Source organism: Lolium rigidum, chromosome 3 (assembly GCF_022539505.1).
Source record: "Lolium rigidum isolate FL_2022 chromosome 3, APGP_CSIRO_Lrig_0.1, whole genome shotgun sequence".
In the NCBI taxonomy this organism is placed as follows: domain Eukaryota; kingdom Viridiplantae; phylum Streptophyta; class Magnoliopsida; order Poales; family Poaceae; genus Lolium; species Lolium rigidum.
The window spans coordinates 27,928,456-27,949,734 of NC_061510.1; the positions used below are offsets into that span (position 1 = coordinate 27,928,456).

Here is a 21,279-nt window from a genome sequence, read left to right on the forward strand (position 1 = left end):
CACACATAAGCAACCGCACTAGCTCTAGACAAAAAAAAGTAGTATTCCCCTCAATCTCTGCTATGCTAGTACTGGTACACACATGCATGGAGCACTATCCTAATCCCCTAAGCATCACAATTTAACGAAGAAGATCAAGATACACTCATCCTACCATGCAGAATTTCTTCAAGAAATTAAACTAGTACTTAAGATAGTTAACCTATCCAAATTAGTTTGAAGGGGCATTCGAAATTTTGGCATGCCCTTGCCGATTTTTCAGACGTAAAAACCCGCACAGCAAACAAATATATACTTCAACAAAGACAATATCTAAAACCCATGTAACATGCAAATATATGATCAGTCAGAACCTCCGGAACCACCAACAACAAAACGTTCTCAAGAATGAATAAACTAATGCACAACAGCACACAAGTTCTCTCCAATCCCATCCCATCCTAGGAGGTTACATGTACAACACAGCAGGCTAAAGAACCTAAAACCTTTGTTGCTCATCCATTGTAAGCATAGCATCGCATGCGCTACTCATGGTGCTAGAGAAGTTGTTACTACTCTTCCCATAAGATAGTTGGTGTCCTCCTCGTTATTATTGTGAGACAAGAAGAACAAACATGATAGTTAACTCTAGGGCAGATTTAGCAAATACAATTGTGGTTATTCACGAGATGGAGAAATTGTGCCAGTTGTTATCGTATACTTCATGGTTAGTTGAGTTAGTTAAAATAGAGATATGATGTTATCTTATACATAGTTGCACAAATTATTAATTAACACAAGGAGGGATACAATAGGCCACACACATATACTAGACAATCATTTTCTATGCAGTTTTCACATGCAATCAAATTTCATGCCAAGACCACACATATACTCGAGTATTTAGAACCTGAATAGTAGGACACATGTACATACAAACATTTAGAAGCAACATTCACCTCAAGTGGGCCCTTTGCAGGCACGACATCTGCAGAGGACACCGGCCAGTCATCCAAGGATACACATGCATCTTCCAGGAAGTAACACACATGGGCAGCAACCATTCCCTGAAACGAACATCATTTGCCACTTTAGAGATATGAAAATAAAGAACGGAAATGACAATCAGGAGAATATGCAAGCATGCACATACAACCCTTTTACTTTTGTAGTTTTGAACACTGAACAATCTGTAATTAATATGACAGTAACACATATGGCTGGAACATGCTAGTCAGAGAAGACACTATGCCAACCAGCACAACATGTCTCTCGAGAGGTTAACTGTGACTTTATTAAGGACTTTATTAAGCTTACAGGAAGCGCAACATTTATCTACTCAAAGGATAGATACTTCACATATGCCTAACGTCTCCACAAAAATTAATCTGGAGATTCATCGAAACTCAATTTGAACTGACCTACCGAAAATCATAGACCATGCTAAGCAAGACGTATACCATACATATGACTTCTCCCTTTATACCAAATCATAACTACATACCAAGAAAAAAAAGATCTTATTTAATGTATGCTTCTCCTTAAAAGAGATAAATAAATAGCGCAGAAGAGAGATTTCATCATTTACTAGATAGATACATACATGAACTAGTAATATTGAACTAGCATACACGACCTAAGCAGCAACAATCTCATTTATTTGCAAAAATCAAACACTCGACCTATCTACACACATAGAAGTTAAAAAAATTCTGTTATTTAGGAGAAAACTAGCTCCAGACTTGATCACACCAACCAGCGATCTGTAACGATGCACAACAATGGCATCCACAAAATATCATCATGTAGGATAGGCAGCAGTGGGAGGTAAAACCTGTAGGTCCTCGTCCCCGGGATGCATTGTCCAATCAGAGAGCAAGTTCGGTGGGCGCCCTCCTGAACCCCTCCTCGCCATCATCGCCACCTTGGGCTCACTGTACCACCAACACACCCACTCATCAACCCTGAAGAAAAATAAAAGTGTAGCATCATTAAAAGAAAAATAGATGGTGACAAATAATAACAATCACAAGTATCCACTATCCAGATCGTTGCCACTCCTCATGTACAGGACAAGATAGATAAGCTAGTATTGTTCATTTATTTAGCACAAACAATGACATTGAACACCACAATATTTTGATCAAATATATAGTAGAATCAGCAGCATATTTATCTAGACATGGAAACAATTAAACCTAGCCACTCCTAACCAATCCAAGATCAGCGCATGTGTCCTAAAATGCTAACAATTTAGGAATATCAAACTACTCTAAAGCTGAAATGTCTCAAAGAGGAATTGAATCGCTACAAGTTGTGCAATATATCAAATTGATGATTCACATAATCACATGTTTGTTGGCTAGTAGTACTAGAGACATACCTATGAACATTAAACGGACTAATGGGCTTATTCTATTGAGCAGGGAAGTGATGCTTTGAGTTCTACATATTAGACCATGTCAAAACTTCCAAGTGATAGTACCATCCAGTAGCTGGTTGAAATCATCATCAGGGTTTGAACAACTATGGGACAAAAGAAGTCAGGTATGCCTACTGGCAACCAAACTTTGGGCAATAAAAACAAAGTAGGGCCAACATATTACACATGATAGGTTATCAGGAAGTATAGACATATCACACTGTATACACATCAGGCCTAGAAACATCTACTGGCAATAAGTGGTAGCTGACTAGAGAATGCAGAGTTGAGCCTGAATCATGCATCCATCAAGAATTCAACATGTTGTTGGCATGGCTACTTACCCATTTTGTAGTCAATGCATCTCCATCTTTGCCAATGCATCTCCATTGCTAAAAATTGCACAAGCCACCATGTCATGAAAGTGGATAAGTATACCCAATGTTGTAAAACAATTATGCATGCTTTCCTTGATCAGCAGATCCTACAATTTTGAACAATGACTAGCCATTTAGCTACCAACCTACAAAATTGGAAGTGTTCTTTTTCCAGAAAAAGCAGCGGGGGGTACCTAATTATCGTAGACATTCTTGCCCCCAGTGTCCGAGTGGAGTAAGTCCTCCTGAACCTGCCACCATTTTTTCAGCTCCAAGGCACCATCCATGTAAAGATAATAGTATATTACTACTCTTGCAGTATTGATTAAATAGTTGATGTAAGTAGAAATACTACTGCCTTATCTTGCGGTATTGATTCTGGATAACCTAAATACATAAAATATACAAACTAAAATATATAGTGGGACCAGAGAAAACTACTACCACTAGGAATATGTAAACCTTACTAGCAGCATATTTCTATAGAAAATTGAAGGAAAATCGAGATATATAGTTAGGGTCTTTTGAGATTGAGCTCTTTTTGCTTCTCAATAATAACCAGAACCTACTAGAACATTACTACTCCTGAATTAGTAACAGGATTGCCACTCCTCATTTATTAGAAAGATAAGCTACCATCAATTTAGCATACACCTAAGCAAATAATTAGATGATTGTAACCTGTTGCAACAAATTTCAGCAATAACTAGCTATCAAAAGCTACGAAACTACAAAAAAAAACACAAATTTTAGTAGAGACTTAAATAACCTTTCATCAACCTACAAACTTGAGGGAACCGACAATCTTTTGGATACACACAGAAAAACTAAAAATCCATCTATACAACAGCAAGGCAGTCACAAAATTATCAGGATGGGAATGGGCCAGCCCGTACGTGGTCCTGTGGCCTAAAGGCCAATTGTAGGGGCCATGGGTCTACCCATTCCAAGAAAATATTGTGGCCCGGTTGGCCCAATGGCTAGCCTACTAGGGCCGACCCAAAATTTAGATGTAATATAATTATACAAGACTTTTAGAATGTTATAGCGATGGAAAAATAGTGTTTTCATTTGTGTTTATGCTCAGTGAATATCTAAACAAAATTATGATAGCACATCAAGGTTGTTACCTAAGAAGATGAAATATTCAATGTTTACAGGGGACTAATGAGCCAGACCAAATAAAATCTGCACATGATTGCAAGCAACAATAACTCCATAGTATAAATATTCGTAGCAAATTTACAAGAAGCTAATAGCAAACCTCAGAAATTTATATGTTCTAACATATCATTGTAACATATCAGGACTTTCATGACTTCGTTTTCTCATCTCTCAAAGTCCATTTCCCTCACTTGTTTTAATGTCCTCATCATCTACAATTACAAACTCGGATTATGGGTGTCATGGCTCATTGTAATGAGCGAATATTGAAAGAGAAACTTGAAAACAAGAAATAGTGCGTATGGCAATTGAATAGAATCAACTGTGTTGTTTGTATAATGTTACAACTTCCTATTAATCATAATATAGATACCTTAGTGCATGATTAAACCTCCAAACGTCTATCAAAGAGTTTTTACTTGTGAAATTTCTATGAAATTCAAGAATTCTAAACCACCCTTAGATATAAGTTCATTTTTTCAAAATCAGGTCAGACTGGAGATAGCTACCAGTTCACATAACTGTGTCAAAAGCAACCAGTTCATCTCACAGAAAATGATGAGTTTCTAAAATGGACAAGAAACTAAACATTAGTGCCCAACCTAATGATCATCACAAAAAACAGAAGTAACCAAACTCATGAAGAAACATATTGTTCATTTGACCACATATATGAATATAGTCATTATATTACACTACAAATCAAGCCAATATATTCCACACCAACCAGAAAATATACAAGAGTCAATCATAATTTTATATTCATAACATAGGATCCTTTTGTACATGATTAATCCTCCCAAATTTCATAGTATTTGTGGTCCTACTAGATTATCTAGAGTGGCAGGTAAATCTTTAACAGAGAGTGGAAAACTAGAGTTTTTGAAAACATTCTTGACAACTGTGCCAAAAAAAAAGAACTCTTTTGGACCAGATGTTCAGTAGCTTTCTAGATGAAATCAAAATACAACTATTATGGCACTACTGATGAACGGAAAATCTATTATGAACAACCGAATCTGTTTAGGATGACAAACCACACAATAAGAACTCTTAGTGTACGTAGTGAAGGATCTTTTCATCTGATCCAAATGACTGCACTGTTGCATCTGATCCAAATGAGTTCTTTTGAAAAGACTGAGAGTGGAAAACTAGAGTTGCATCTGAGTTGGCCATGTCTGCAGTCATGTGCGCAGTGCAGCTATTTTGTACAATTGCATCTCAGTCTTTTTTAGGGAATTGCATCTTAGTGTACGTAGTGAAGGATAGAAGCCAAGAATGTCAACTTTTATTTCCGAAACCCAAAACCTCATTGAAGAAAAGCAAGGCAAAAACCTTCAGTATGTTAAGATGGAGAATCACAATATTAAAATGGTGAAAGTAAAGCATCTGCCAACAGAATTTTCACTATGTGTTAGGACCCATTCTTGACTATCATAATCCTTGAGACACCAGACTTTTATATCATTAGCGTAGAGTCTCTTGAACCAAAAATAAAACGGATACCCCTACTGCCGATTCTTAGCTTTTGTGCCAAACTGTGCATGTAATGGATGTTAAATCTATCAAGAACCGGAGCAGGTCAAACACCAAGCCACAATCACTGGAGCATGTCAAGGTAAGTATCACATGTCCTTGGTTGCGTCTCGGGGAAGGGGAAGCAGACCAGGGAAGCACGAGCCTTCAAATTAAGGAGCTGGACAACGACGAGCTGAGTGGCTAGAGGAACGACGAACTGGACGACAAGATACATGAGCTGGACATCAAGCAGGAGGAGCAGGAGACATGGAGGGGGGCGAGGACGGTACATGGACGAGATCAGCGATTAGCTTAGTCGAGGGAGTCAAAGCGACTGGGTCAACCATGCATACCCAATGGGCCAGGCAGTGCCGACTCCGCTGGACCAACTCCTCCACGATACCAACCCAAGTGCCCAAACAACCTCGATATTTTGGGTTGGCCAATGACCCGATGGGTTGACCCGAACCATTCCCATCTTGAGACAGCAATAGGGAGTCACCCGCATGATGTAGTCCCCTCGTCTGTTCCGACGACATCTGGAGATCAAGTCATCCAAGTGGGTGCCCTCCTGAACCATCCCCGCCACCGCCTCTGTGTGCTAGCTTTAGCTATCGTCCACACCCACCCATCAACCCTGAATAAAAGCAAAAACGTTGTATCAGCAAAGAAGAAACAAAAGTACATCATTTATTCGATAGATAAGCTAGTATCATTCACTCATTTATCACTAACAACATTAAACACCACTTGATTTTGATCAAATATATACTAGGAACATTAATGCGCTGCCCAACACTAGGATCAGCACCATATTAACACCAAGAAACCTCTGTTTCTTTTTTGTCAACATGATGTACAATAGCATTAGGAAATGATGCTGAACACAAATGCACTGCCCAACACTAAGGTTGAGCTGAGTTGAATATCTGGAAAATGTACACAACACATACACATCATGGAAATTGGAATAAAGAGGAAACCATTTAACCGGAATCACAAAACAGGGATATGCTATAACTTTGTGCATTTTTAATACCAAATGCAACTGTCCTACACCTAAGAATAACATACAAGCTAAAACTAACTTTGCTTCTCTGAGCTAAGTTTGAACCTAGCAACATACACATTCATCACCTGGATCTAACCAGGAACTCAGTACATCCACACACACAACGCACACAGAGAGTATAGGAGTGGAACAAGAACCTTAACAAGAATCACAGAGTCGAAGAAGAAAGCCACACTTCAGTCATGCATCAGACGACAACCTCCTATGCTCAGGCTTCTAAAACTTGCATTAAAGATGCATCAAATGTTAGTGCAAAGGAAATACTCTAGTATTGCAAATTAAATCAATATATATGTGATTTCAAAGCAAGAAACAAGAACAGAAAAATTCTAAGAGAAAAATGACAAACGAGAGGCTCAACCTTGCATTTCCACATCTGAAGACTCAACCTCCATAATGTTTGATTGAACAGAGGCTACCATATGCTCAATTCCAAGATGAGAATGTCTGAAAACATAGAATCTAAACACAAATAATTGACAAGTTAGGCAAGTGTGATGACTACGAGAACACTATGAATTAGCGAATGGGCATGCCATCAGTTACATTTTGGAGTGGCTGTCAGCAAAATTACAAGAAAGACTCAAACTTCTAGCAAATTGCAGCTCGTAAAAGATAGATCAAGAACTAATACATGTCCTTTAGATAAAAAAAATTAAACAAAACAAGTGTTTCTACTACAAGCTAGAAATATTGTCGAATAAATAAATAGGTGCATGTCAGTATATGGAAAAGTATTAGCTTCAGAGTCTTAATGCTTGACTTAGAGAACTTTCAAACAGAGAAGTTAATTGCTACAAATCAGTTGATGATCCTAAATTAATTAGGCAAGAAAATCATAAAAACTTACACTAAATCCAATATGAACGAAGTAAATCACGACATAAATGAATTGCCAAGGAAGAGCTCTCAGGATCCGAACATATTCAACAAAATTTGTATTTTATTAACACTATGTGCAGGGTCATGCAAGATTGGAGACTGAGTTCTTAACCTCCAAAATGGGAGCACGGTAGTGCGGTGTTTTGCATATTCGGTTTGGGGAAATGGCAGGGACAAATGCCTTGTTAATTTCAGTGTTAAAATAGAGTTGGTACCCGGTTAGTCGGTTACAATATAAAGGTAGAGCTGACACATTCATCTAGTCCTCCTCCTCAATATCCTTGGACAACAACAAAAAATTGATGGTGGCAACCAGAAAACAAGGAATACCAAAATTACAGCAAGTTTGTGCATGTCATGAAATCGAAATATTGCAACTACAGGTAGTATACAAGTTTGTAGCTGATATCTACACGAAAGTATTTGATTCATAGAGTACATCCAATTTACATACGGTTCATTAACTAAAAGATTAGACCTTTATGAACCAAAAAATAAAACTAGCTCAGATAAGCAACTCTATATCATTGATATTGCTGCAATCAAGTTACTACCATCTCTGCTCTTACAATTCTTCAGGAATCAATGGTTAGCTACACAAACACATCTCACATGAGATACTAACTAGAAAAAAAAATCTTTTTATCATGCCAAAACAGTAGCAGTTCTATTTTCGTATCAAAATTTGACGGAAATGTTAGTTAATATCAACTGTAGCTCCATAGATCAAGCTGGTTTAATTACAAAACAACATATAAGAATGCTTCTTACGAATTAACCTGCAGCTTCTAATCAGACTTGTGCATACTCCCTCCTTGCCATAATGTAGTGCATATATTTTTTTGAAAAGTCAAACGATATCAACTTTGACCAAATTTTTTGAGAAAATTATCTACATCTACCATACCAAATATATACCATATGAAAATATACATCGCGAGGAATCTAATGGTATTGAGTTGGTGTTCTAGATGTTGATATTTTGTTCTACATACTTGGTCAAACTTTTATATCGTTTGACTTTAAAAATTTCTTATACGCACTACATTTTGGCAAGGAGTTTGGTTGTGTTGTATGTAAGTTCCACGTTGTTGCTGACACCGGTAGTGCGCCCTGCCAAAGTCAGCCAACAACACCTTCAGAAGTGATTTCTTTCTCCTACTTGTCGATTAAACCCTTGGTTTCTTACTGAGGGAAACTTGCTGATGTGCTCATCATACCTTCCTCTTGGGGTTTCCCAACTACATTATCTGCACAACATCACCCGTCATAATATTTGCAAGCATTAGAGACAAACTACACAACATAGTTTTCAAGAGAATCACCACATAAATACCAACCATCCAATGAGCATCGGGGGTCATCTATCTTTTTTATATCACTTGCATCCTCCCATAAGTTAGACACTATTGTTCGACAGAGAGGACTATCAAGCAATAAAGGATCATCATCTATAGTACTATCTTTTATACATCAACGCAATACTCCTTATCTTCTTTAGTGGGAGGACTAGTACTAGTAGAATCATTTTTATCATTTCCAAATATATTTTCTACCCAACTATCATATGATTTTCCAAATAAAGCATGCATATCAAAAGGTTCATCATAATAAATATCATCATCACTTGCAATAGTATAAGAAGGGGTTTTCATGGGAACTTCGGAATTACCATTGTGGCGAATAGGAGATGGGTAGCTGCTACACTCTTCTTCTTGTTTTTCATTGTCCTCCTTTTTTGTTCTTCTTTGGCACTTTCAACATGTTTTCTTGCATTCAAAGCATTAGTATCAACAGGAATATTCAAGCTTTTAACATACAAAAGTAAAAAAAAAAACATTGAGATTCTTGCGAGCCTTTCAAAAAGGATCTACATCATCTTCCATTATCTAATTTTTGTTGTTTTGTTTTTATATGCAAGGTACTAAAAGTAAATATGTAGGGTACTGAAAGTAAAAAAAATCCTCCCGCCGACAGTGGCAACAGAGGGGGGAGGGAGAAGGGGGCTCGGAGAGGGTTAGGGTTAGGGTTAGTCGCATCTGGAATCACCCACGGGGGACGACCAGGAGTCTGAACCATTTTTTTCGGAAACCCTCTCTTACCAAGTGGTACTTCCTTTTTCACTTAATTTTAGTTGCCAATTAGCATATTTATGTATACTATGTGAAACGAATTGCCAAAACAGGCAGCATTGACCAAATTGGCTAACCCGTATCGTTTGGTTCACGCCGCTGACAGGCTAGATCGCGATTCAAATTCTAACCGCGAGCCGACTTATATAGACACAACCGGACAAAATATATCGTTGTTTTGGATCGCTCCGCTGGAAATGCCCTAAACGCAACGAGAAAATGGATGGTCCTCCCATACTTGGGTTTTTTCAGCAGACTTCTTGGACAGTGGGAACGGCTGCCTAGGAGTCGACGAATTGTACCAAGTAGGAGCAAAATACCTTGACAAAGTCAATTTGCTAGACTTGACACACGGCGGTAACCGTTGGGATTCGTGTCGTTGCGCCGACGCAGTGGTCGGCGGCCGCGCTGGCAAGGCAGATCCAGACATGTGCGTTTGGGCCGTCGGTTCGGTTGTCACTTGGCACGGCACAGGCACAAGCTCGACACCGTGCAGACACTACTGGGATCGATCGGAATCTTCTTACGCATCGGATGAATCAGAATGCCACGTGAACACACGGCCGGCCAACTGCATCGTCTCAAAACCGAGAGATGCCTTTCGCTCGTGCTGCCCGGCGTATCTCTCGGCGCCACCTTTCGGCCGCTGGCCTCCTTCCTCCTCTCCGTCGACTGCCATCCATTGCCGCTTATATAAAGCCTCACGCCTCACACCCTTGTAGCTTCGTTCATTCCTCCACCAAATTAAGTACAGCTCGAGAGAAACGGGAGCAGGAGAGAGATCATGGCGAAGGTCGCCCGTTGCTTGGCGCTCTTCTTCTTGCTCCTTGGCGTGGCTGCTCCGGCGGTTTTGGCCGTCGCCGATGGTAAGCACTTAAGTTTTGAGATCTTTTTTTCCCCTTTGAAATACTAAGTTCTACTACGAAATTAGAGGTGGCGTTGACCCGCGCGTGCATAGTTCATGAGCCATGCTCTTCTCAACTGAGATGTGTGTGTGTATCTATGGATCTGTTAATTATGCATGTTCGGCATCTGAAGCTTCTTTACTTCACGAAAGTTAATTAGATGCTATTGTCAACCTAGCCATTTTGCAGTCATCTCAATTAATAGTACTATAAAGGAGTTGCCTTGAGAACCAACCTGAGGTTGAGTGGTTAGGAGGGTGGTTGTACTCCCAGCCCACCAGAGTTCAAACCCCAGGTTTGACATCTGTGTGTCTCATAAAGGCGGAATATTCATTCAGTGGGAGACGACGTTCCCGTCGACAGCGAGGCGCCTGTGGTGATTTCGTCAATTTCAAGATCCAATCCGCCGGCTCAGTCTTCCGGAGGTGCTCATAGGGGCATGGGTGTGCGTGTGTGCGTTCATAGGAGTGAGTGTATGCGCGTGTATGTGAGCGTCTGCGTTTGTACTGTGTTTCTAAAAAAAAAAAAAAAAAAGGAGTTGCCTTGTTGCCCACTAGCCCTCAAAATTAAGTCTGACAATGTATAGATCGACTACTCGAGCTGATTCACCTTTTCTATGATCTTCCGGGAACGTGTCCTAGAAACAACAGAGTACTCTAATTTCTTTAACTGATACCGCCTTGTGCTGATCAACTGAAGTAAGGTGTTCATCGCTTCATGAGCGTGCAATCTCTTGAACTAAAATTCAAGCTGCATCAGTTTCTGCCATGCTAAATTTCAATGACAGCATGTCATTTCGTGGCCGATTTTTACCCCTACATTTCCGAGCACTGACAATATAATGCGATCATCCTGTGCACGTAGGGCTATTACCCAACGGAAACTTCGCGCAGGCGCCGGCCAAGTCCCAGATGAGCGGCGCGGTGGTGACGGGACGCTACGCGATCCCGTGCTGGGAGATCTCCGGGTTCGTCGAGTACATCCAGCCCGGGCACAAGGAGGGAGACATGATCCTGGCGGTGCCGGACGGCGCCTCCGCCGTGCGGCTGGGCAACGACGCCACCATCCGGCAGACGATAAACGTCGTTCGTCAGATGCACTACTCTGTCTCCTTCGTAGCCGCGCGGTCATGCGCCCAGGCCGAGAAGCTCAACATTTCCGTCGGCGACGAGTTCGGCGTGCTCCCCATTCAGACCGTCTACACCAGCACAGGTTGGGACACCTACTCATGGGCCTTCAAGTCCAGGCACGCAACCGTGTCCTTGGGCATCCACAACACCGGCGTCGAGGAGGATCCCGCGTGCGGCCCCCTCATCATCGCCGTCGCCATTACGACCCTCAGTCCTCCCCATCGCACCAAGGGTACGTTCTCTATGTTTCCGAGATTACCGATTATTCATCAACTTGTTCCAACCAAAACTTGAAATATTTATTGATCAGGAAACATGCTGAGGAATGGGGACTTCGAGCTGGGCCCGTACATCTTCCCCGGCACGCCGTGGGGCGTGCTGGTGCCGCCCATCCTCGAAGACATCAACTCGCCGCTGTCGGGGTGGATGGTCATGTCCGACACCAAGGTGGTCAAGTACGTGGACGCGCCGCACCACAGGGTGCCGCAGGGCGCGCGCGCCGTGGAGCTGGTGGCCGGCAGGGAGGCCGCGCTGCTGCAGGAGGTGCCCACCGTGCCCGGCTGGTCCTACAGGCTCTCCTTCTCCGTCGGCGACGCCGCCAACGGCTGCAGCGGCTCCCTGGCGGTGGAGGCGTACGCGGCGCGGGGGACGCTCAAGGTGCCGTACGAGTCCCACGGCACCGGCGGGTCCAGGTCCGCCGTGCTCGAGTTCACCGCCATCGCCAACGCCACGCGCGTCGTGTTCCAGAGCTCCAACCATCTCATGAAATCCGACGCCACGCTGTGTGGGCCCGTCCTCGATGACGTCTTCCTCGTCCGGGTGCGGAAGCCCGCTGCCCGCCGCCTGCGTCGTTTGTAGAGCGCGCAGTTTTCTTTTTCTGACTGTACATCATCAGTTTTGGACTTCATTATTTTGCGCGGGTTGGAGTCTCCACGGTACACGCAGATTTTGAATATGCCTCAACTGCGTGCATGCTTCTCTTTTTTCCTTGTCCAAAGAGGTGAGCTCAACACAAAACAAAGTTATTATTGTTAGGATAACATGCTCGCTAGGTTTAGACAGTAGGCCATCTCCAGTTGTCCAACGTAAACGGAGCGTGGTTGTCCGTTTCGGCCAGCATGAACATAGAAAAGATGACCCATACTGACGCGGCGGCATGGAGCAACACATTTACTAACTAAATTATGGTTGGAAATGCGGCTGCCCGGACATACCATGGACGCCACCGGCACCGTAAGTAAGTGACTCACTAATTAAAATTAGCAATTCTCATTACATTTGGCCAAATTCAACTTTTATTACACAAATATTTTAACCTAAACTATGACGGTTGTATCTACTCGCCATCCCGCACCCTACGACGGAGCGTCTACTCCTCGTCGTCGTCCATCCCGGCGTGGTCGAAGGGGCTGGCCTCGTCGAGGTGTGCCTTCGCCACTAACGCGCTGCTACCAAGGTGGCATGGCGGCACTCGATCCTTGGCGTGAAGTCGACTCTTTCCCTCTCCCGCTCCTCCTTATGGCGCTTGCATGATACTATCAAATTTACACGAAACATTGATGCAAAAGATGACCATACCTTGACGACCCGCATCTATTTATCCCTTCTATTTTACTTTCATGCAGGTTTTGGATTTTTTTATCTCTTAATAGGACATTGCTCATTCTTGATAATTATTTTATAGCAAATTTATTGATGGTGGTCCTGCCACCATACATTAAAAACTATGGATGCTTCAAAGTTTTACGAGTAATTATGGTGCTAAACAAATAATGTCAAAGAGTTTGCACACTGAAAGATTGTTGATGTAGATGGGATGTGGTGGCATACCAAAGCTTAAGGTTTTTATCTATCTTGGATATTTACATGGAGTTTGAAATTCATCATATTACATTCATAAAGTGTCTAGACATGCCTGCGTGCCTTCTTTTAGACTAGGTCTAGCTCTATACGTGGTCAAGGAAATGAAAGTTTTAAATCTGATGATATATCTATTGACCATAGGGATGATGCCTCTAAAAACTGGATCATTTCTTTTGTTCCCATTTATATACATATGTGATGAATATGCAAAAAAAATCTGAGGAACAAAGAGAAACCATTCTAATGATGACATGTTTGATTCGTAGGATTCTTAGAACACGAAAATGGGAAAAAAACCGCAGGATTAGAATGTAGTGTCCATTTTAAATTTACAAGAGTTGGAACCTACGGAAAATTTCTTCAAGTAGCGTTTAACTAACATGAAAAGCAAGGAATTGTAACATGAGGTTTGAGTGGATGAAGTTTTTCCTCCAAAACATAGTGCAGTGCAATCCTATAGGAAACATCCCTATGCATGTTTAAGGATCCATATCCTACGAGTCAAAACGTAGGGAAATTTCCTAAGAATTAAAATTCTAAAAAAGTCCTATGGCATTTCTTTGAACCAAACAAGGCGAAAGCATGAACGTGAACCACACCCGATGGATGCTCTTATAAGCAGGCAACTGGGCCGCAAGTCAGGTTTGATCCGAATAAACCCAACGACTCTGTTATGAAAGTCCATCGGCTGGCATGTCGATCTATTGGCCGGCTCATGTGAAGGTTTGCGGTAGGACCCTATCCATGGTGAAGGTAGTGTATAGCGCATGCTGCACACCCCCGCGGGCATGGGTGTAGTCCATAGATTGTTGTGTATGGTTTTCACCCACTTTTTTGGTTTTATGTCTTGTTTTTGCACTCTTTCAGTTTTTATGGTTTCTGAATGGTTTTCAACTTTTTTCTAAAAATGTTTGTTTTTAAAAAATGTTCAATTTCAAAAATATTCAATTGTAAAAATGGTTTATTTTTCACATATTCAAATTTAAAACTTATTAAAAAAATGTTTAATGATGAAAAATGTTCAAATTTGTTCAGATTCTAAAAAAATTAAATTTTAAAATATTCAGATCTAAAAATATAAAAGTTCCGTTTTTTTTTAAAAAACCGATTAGTTAGAAAACCTGGCGGACAGCCAAAAAACCAGAAAGAACAGGCGAAAATTAACCCGGACAGGAAACTAAACCTCTCTACATGGGCCTGGCCCTAAAGCCACCAGGGTGTGAGGGGCGCTCAGGTCCTATCCATCGCCATATGCAATGCGACGAGGAAACGTGAATCGTGGGAAGGCCGTCGGAGAAGGGAATCCTCTGTTTTCCGCTCGCCGGTTTCCTCGCCTCCGGTCGTGCGCTCGCCGCCATGGAGCTCCCTCGACATGGGTCGGCTCCTCCTAGATCAGCACACTCCTTTCCGAGTCATCGCGCTGGAGTGCTGGACGGCGGACTGCTCTATCTCATCAAATACCCGCGCAGGAGGCGGATGCCTACCGCCTGATCGGCGGAATGCCCCAACGGGCTCACTTCCAGTTCGTGTGCGAACGAACTGCTCTGCAGGGTCGCGTCACTGAATTCAAAAAAGTGACATGCCTACACAACTCTGATTCCAGGTATGCTCTTGAGATACCGGTTTCTAATGCTACTTGGATTCTGCTAGTGTACTATCCAATTTTGGCATTGCTTGAACAAGCGCATTTCGGGTGTGACCTGCATTGGCTGAACATAAACTTCAGTTAAATATCTGTGAGCCGGTACAGAGGTACCAAGAAACTAAAGCTGGCAGGTAGTAATTGTAATAGTCATGCTACTTCTCCTGTGTCGATAAGGTCTGCGGTGCTACTCGCTCACCTGCTATGCCACCGAGTGTCAGAGTTCATGTGCCATTTGCTCATGGACTGCCTTTTCTCCCGCTCGCCATGGTATGTGCTCTTGGCTTTCCTCATCACTAGTTAGTTGATGGATGCTCTTAAATACTTGCCAAGAAATTTCCAGCAAACTAAATTAGTTGAAGGTCCTCATCAATCATCATTTGTTATGGCAAGGGACAATATCGAGCACAAAATAATGCAACTTGCATATGGTTGAATTTCCTTTGCCGTAATGAAGGAGGAGCTGGCCTTTGTCCCATTAGTATCTCCAATTCTGTAGTTTAATAATGCAACTTGGGTTCATCAGGATATAGAAATGAACTCTGCATTTACATATTTCTTGGGATTACAGGTATGTTCTTGGGATACCGGTTTCTGATGCTACTTGGATTCTGCTAGTGTACTGTCCAATTTTGGCATTGCTTGAACAAGTGCATTTCGGGTGTGTCCTGCACTGGCTGAACATAAACTTCAGTTAAATATCTGTCAGCTGGGACAGAGGTACCAAGAAACTAAAGTCGGCAGGTAATAATTTTAATAGTCGTGCTACTTCTCCTGTGTCGATAAGGTCTGCGGTGCTACTCGCTCACCTTGCTATGCCACCAAGTGTCAGAGTCCATGTGCCATTTGCTCATGGACTGCCTTTTCTCCCGCTCGCCATGGTATGGGCTGTTGTCTTGGGTGTGATCAGCAGGAAAACCGCCAGCTATCTTGGGTGGCTTCGTGGAGTGGCTGTCACATACCTATATGGAGGTGCCTACATATAAATTTCTCTTCCTTCAGTGCTCTACATATAGTTCGACATACACGGGCCTACTAGCTCTAACACATACACAGTTACACACATAGACAGTATGCAATAGAACTTGTAACTGGTAGTGCTGCCAGCGAGCAGAATGCTTGCAATCACCACAGAAAGCCATAAAGTGCATTTCACGGAGACCAATGAAGAAGCTCGAATTCACAGCTTGGCCGTCAGTAAATTTTATGTCTGACTAGATGTTCGTAATCTTACACAGTAGCTAGCAATGCTGAAGCTAGAAGGTACTTCTTTCCTCAGTTATACAAAGCACACAATTTTTAATACACATCTGCACAGAGCCACATGGATAATACATGTGAAGGAGAAACACCGTATGTTAATACACATACAGTTCTTGCATTCGATTCAAATCTAAAGCAGACAAAACATCACATGTCGCCTTAGCTTTCCTCATCTCTAGTTAGTTGATGGGAGTTCTTAAACACTTGCCAAGAAAATTCCAGCAAACTAAATTAGTTGAAAGTCCTCATCAATCGTCATTTGTTATGGCAAGGGACAATATTGGGCACAAAATAAATAAAGGAGGAGCTGGTATTTATCCAATTAGTACCTCCGATTCTGTTGTTTAATAATGCAACTTGGGTTCATCAGGATACATAAATGAAATCTGCATTTACATATTTGTGCTACCGAAATAATGTATGTAACCCAGTCTATATTGCTTCTAAAAGGAAATGGGTAACGTTATCTGTGAGAAAGAAAGAAAATATATATGGCAGTTATCTGTGTGCTGATCAAACATATCTAGAGAAACACATACAAGACATGTTGAGAACCACAATTGTAGAAAGTTGAGTCATAGGATGAATCTGGATTTAGTCTTTAATCATCAAGTTCATGAAAACTGGTATGTAAAAGAGTACAGTTTCTTCGTGTCTATGTTCTAGTTTGGTGGGAGTTAAGACTTCTTGATATTTAATAGGTTGCATGTGATGGCACCAGGACAATTTCGGATGATCATCTCTTGCATGAAGATAAGGCTGAAACTAGGTCAACTAAAAACAGGCAGATCTATGAAGGTATGACCTGATTTGACATGCCAGTTCCAAGATTTAAAAATTGAAGTACTAGAGATATTTCAAGTGTCGCAGTCCTTAAAGATAACGTTGCAAACTGCAAACAGAAGTACTTAATCAAGTCATTATAGTTTATAGCCTAAGGTAGAAACTACAAAAAAAAATGTTGTAGGGGACAAAGTAGGAATCTTCGAAAGCACTATGAAAGCGGTATTTTGAATTTCTAATGTAGGGGTCAATTGACCGTGGATATGCTAGATGTTTATATTCTTGTTTGTCAAGTTGTATTGGTATATTTCTGCAAGCTATCCTTTTTTTGTGTGAACAATGACAAAGAGTGCTCCTAATCTTCAATTAATTTGTTCTAAAACAATGTCTTGCCATGTGAACCTACCACATCCACTTATTTCAATTTTACACCATATTATAAATATGCACTAGGCAAAAAAAATATTTTGTACCAATATGCTCCAACATACTAGCATTACAGATTTAGAGTAATCCATTTACATCGAGTAAACTACAGATCTAGATAAATAGATGTACAAATAGAGGAATTGTGTTGGATTTTGGGTAACATAGACTGTAGAGGAATCACACCCACTACTCTCATATGAACAGAGCCGCAGATCAGACTGATAATTAAAGTGGTGGCATTGCAGCTAACTATGCCTAATTCCCTCCGTTCGCCGGCTCATGTGACTGAGGAGTATCTCCTGGACTGCCCTGACTCTCATGCTGATGTTGGCATGACAATGCCAGCGCTATATGGATTGCAACGAAGGCCAGCACGGCACCGATCAGCGCGACAACATACATTGACGTCTTCCACCCCCTGCTGGAGCCGGCTGCATATGCCCCTAGGAGGGCAAACAAATCCAGGAAAATTGTGGTGTTCATCACCTTGAGCGACCAGTCCTTATTGTTCCTCCACTGCGGCAGGAGCAGCACTATGACAACAATGGATGCCACGAAGGAGGTGGAGTTACTGTAGAAGAGAGCAAGGTACCGGGGTCTCCTGTTGTCATGCATGATAGGGTTGCCTGCGCTGTACCAGTCACTGTCGCTCTGCCAAGCTCCCCCAGGTGGACTCAGACCAGCCTGGTAGGTGGCGCTCGCCACAAGGATTCCTAGAAGCATCAGGTATTTTCGCTTGGCATGCCTTTGTTTCCCTACTCTGTTGTCATTATATGGCTTTGGTTGACTGTCTGTATTACCAATTCTGTTACCAGTATACAGGAGTACAGCTATGACAAAGAGGACCACGGCCACCAACACGAAGATGTAGATGGATGTTCTCAGGTGTTGTGTGCTTCCGGCAGCATAGGCCCCCATCAGACTAAACATGCCCGCTGCCGTGCAAACAGCGAGCGCATAGCTCCTTATGGCTGGCCTGTACAGATGCGGGTTCACGAGCAGTATGATGAGGGCGATGGACAGCATGAAGCTCACCGAGTTGCAGTAAAAGAAGGCCGTGTAGCGGTGGGGGAAGTTGTATAAGAGGACTGGGTCACCTGCATAGTGGCCGCTGGACACATCATCCTGGAGCCGGAAGCCGCCCGGAGGGGTCAACCTGGCTTGGTAAGTGATGGTCGCGGCCAAGACGGCAAAAAGGAGCAGCCGCTTGCGCCTCTTCTCCACCAACTCGATTTCCCGGTCGGTTATGGTATCCGTGTGGTGCAACGTGAAGAAGACGACATGGATCACCACATAGACCAGGACGGCACCCGCCAAGGCCATTGCATAAATGGAGGTGCTTACGTCCCGGCAGCTCCCGGCAGCATAAGCACCGATAAGGCCAAACAAGTCCAATATCATGGCTGCCTCCAGCACGTGGGTCTCGAGCAGAAGCTTGTTCTGGACCAAGATGATGGCGACCAAGGACGCCACGAAGGCGATGGAGTTGCAGTAGAAGAAGGCCTTGAACCGCCTAGCGTTCGTCGTTAGCAGGATCGGGTCGCCAGCCACGTGACCGTCCTCATTGTCTGGCCAAACTCCACCTGGCGGGTTCAGCCCCGCCTGATATGTGATGGTTGCTGCAAGAGTGGCGAGCAATAGAACAAGGGAGCTAGCCTTCTCCGCTGTGTTCCTGGTTATTGCAGAGGAACAGAGGTCAATTGCAATGGGGAATTTAGTGCAGAAGATGAAGAACAAGGTATGTGCTGCTGCAGTTACCTTCCATTGTTACTCCCCGGGAGTTGAGTTCCTGTTTGTGCTTTCCGCAACCTTCGTGACACGGAATCATAGAATTTTTCGATTCTGTTCCAGAAGCAAATTTTCTTTACCCCTTCGATCCAACCTTGAGCAACTGCTACTTGGAGGAATATCATGAATATCAGGATGGCGCCAACCAGGCTGGAGACGTAGACGGTGGTGTCGATCTCCCTGCAGCTGCCAGCGATGTAGGCGACGGCAAGGCTAATAATGGCGACGGTGATGAGCCCATAGGCCTTGTTCAGACGAGGCTTCCTATCCAGAAGCACAACGATGATGAGCAGCGACGCGATGAACGCCGCTGCGTTGAAGCACAGGAACACCGTCAGCCGCTTGCCATGGTCTTCCTTGAGGATCGCGTCGCCAGGGCGGTGGCCGCTCCCGGCATCCCAGAAGCCACCCGGGGTGCTCATCCCAGCCATGTACGTGACGCTGATCGCGAACGTCGCGAGCAGCATCAGGACCTTTCGGAGCCGTTTATCATTGGCAGCACCGTTCGTGGAGTAGAATTGCTTACCTGACCAAACGGAGGACCACACCATCTGTATGACGAGCCAAGCGACGGCAGCGCCTACCAGCACCAAGGAGTAGATGGTGGTGGTCCTGTCCCGGCAGGTCCCGGCGGCGTAGGCCCCCATGACGCTCAGCAAGTCCACCACCATGACTGTCTGCAGCTGGTGGATGCCGACAGTCTGGCTCCCACTCTGCTCGTGCAGGAGGGTAACGAACAAGATGATGACGATGACCACCAGAGACAACGCGAAGGCAGTCGCGTTGCAGTAGTAGAACGCCAGGTACCGGTGGTAGCTGGTTGCCTGGATGATGGAGTCACCGGCGAGGTGGCCTGCTGCAACGTCCGTTTCCTGCCACACGCCGCCCGGGGGGCTGAACCCCGCGGCGTATGTCATCGTCGCCACCAGCGTTGCCAGCAGTAGGATGTACTTGCTCAGGTCCAGCATCAGCTCGTCGCTTTTGATCTCCTTCTGCACATCTGGGAGGGTACCTTCAGGTGGCGGCTGAGCGTCCAACGACGCGAGCTCGACGTCCATGGCGATCTAATCAGTTTGGCCGTTGTCGCTTGATGCTGGCTGCCTGGTTTCCATTTGCATATCAAATAGATAGGCTGCCTCGAGACTCTCGAAGATCTCTGGAATATATAGCTCACCCGCCTGGTTTGTTCCTCACCATGACAACTTGCCAAAACGTCACAAAGTAGACGACAGCTGATCATTCTTTCCCCGTCATTTCAAATGAACTGGCACCTTTTGGTCAACGAGAGGCAAAGACCATATTTTAAAGGCCAGAGAGACCAGATCAACTCTGTCAGGCTGGCCTTTTCGTCGCTGAGGTGGCACCAGATAGATGAGTACGCTTGGCTTAGTGCATAATTAAGATTTTATGGGGATTTGTATGTCCTTTTGCGCAATTTACCCTAGACTTGTCCATGAACACACACACACACACAAACAAGTACTGCAAATTGTGTCATACTACAAGTTCCAAACGGAAAGGCACACACAAGTGCAAATCCTATCAAGATAGGATGGTTCCAAAGTTGTTATATTACCAGTACTGCCTACTGAATGTGTGTTCCATGGTCAATGCAAAATTATCATTCAATGTACTACTTGTTCCTTTCATGTCAAGTCAGCCAGAAATCAGAGTGCATTGTCAACATCGAGATAAAAAAAACAAGAAGACAAAGATGGAGGCACATGACTGCACGTCTTATGACGGAGACATCTTTTGGCGCCACAGCCCCACACTAACCAAGCGATTTCCAAGTCCACACACGGCCGTGCTCTGCATGTGGCCAGCAGACAACGTTATTGAGCATTGACTGGCTACTACCAGTATTCCCTATCGATTTGTCGTGCAACATTCTGGACGTTTGGTTGAAGATTCTTAACAGTCGCATCAC

General features: G+C 43.3%; 2 protein-coding genes across 3 annotated transcripts in view; one reads left to right on the forward strand and one right to left on the reverse strand.

Annotated features, from left to right (window-relative positions):
* The window catches only part of LOC124701346, a 37,996-nt gene extending 17,496 nt beyond the window's left edge, over positions 1 to 20,500 (reverse strand). Inside the window, exons 1-2 of one of the 2 annotated variants that reach the window (XM_047233406.1) lie at positions 19,320 to 20,500; positions 19,122 to 19,233 (exon numbers count right to left, since the gene is read on the reverse strand). In XM_047233406.1, coding sequence (XP_047089362.1) covers positions 19,122 to 19,233; positions 19,320 to 20,407 — 1,200 coding nt within the window. In that variant the 5' untranslated portion in view covers positions 20,408 to 20,500. Of the gene's footprint in view, positions 1 to 17,626; positions 19,234 to 19,319 lie in introns of those variants that run through there. The other variant, XM_047233405.1, reaches the window with a different exon arrangement.
* Positions 10,331 to 12,439, forward strand: LOC124701347. The gene is made up of 3 exons (XM_047233407.1): positions 10,331 to 10,412; positions 11,316 to 11,813; positions 11,892 to 12,439. The coding sequence occupies exons 1-3, from the start codon at positions 10,331 to 10,333 to the stop codon at positions 12,437 to 12,439; spliced, it is 1,128 nt and encodes a 375-aa protein (XP_047089363.1).
* Positions 20,501 to 21,279: the final 779 nt, after the last annotated feature.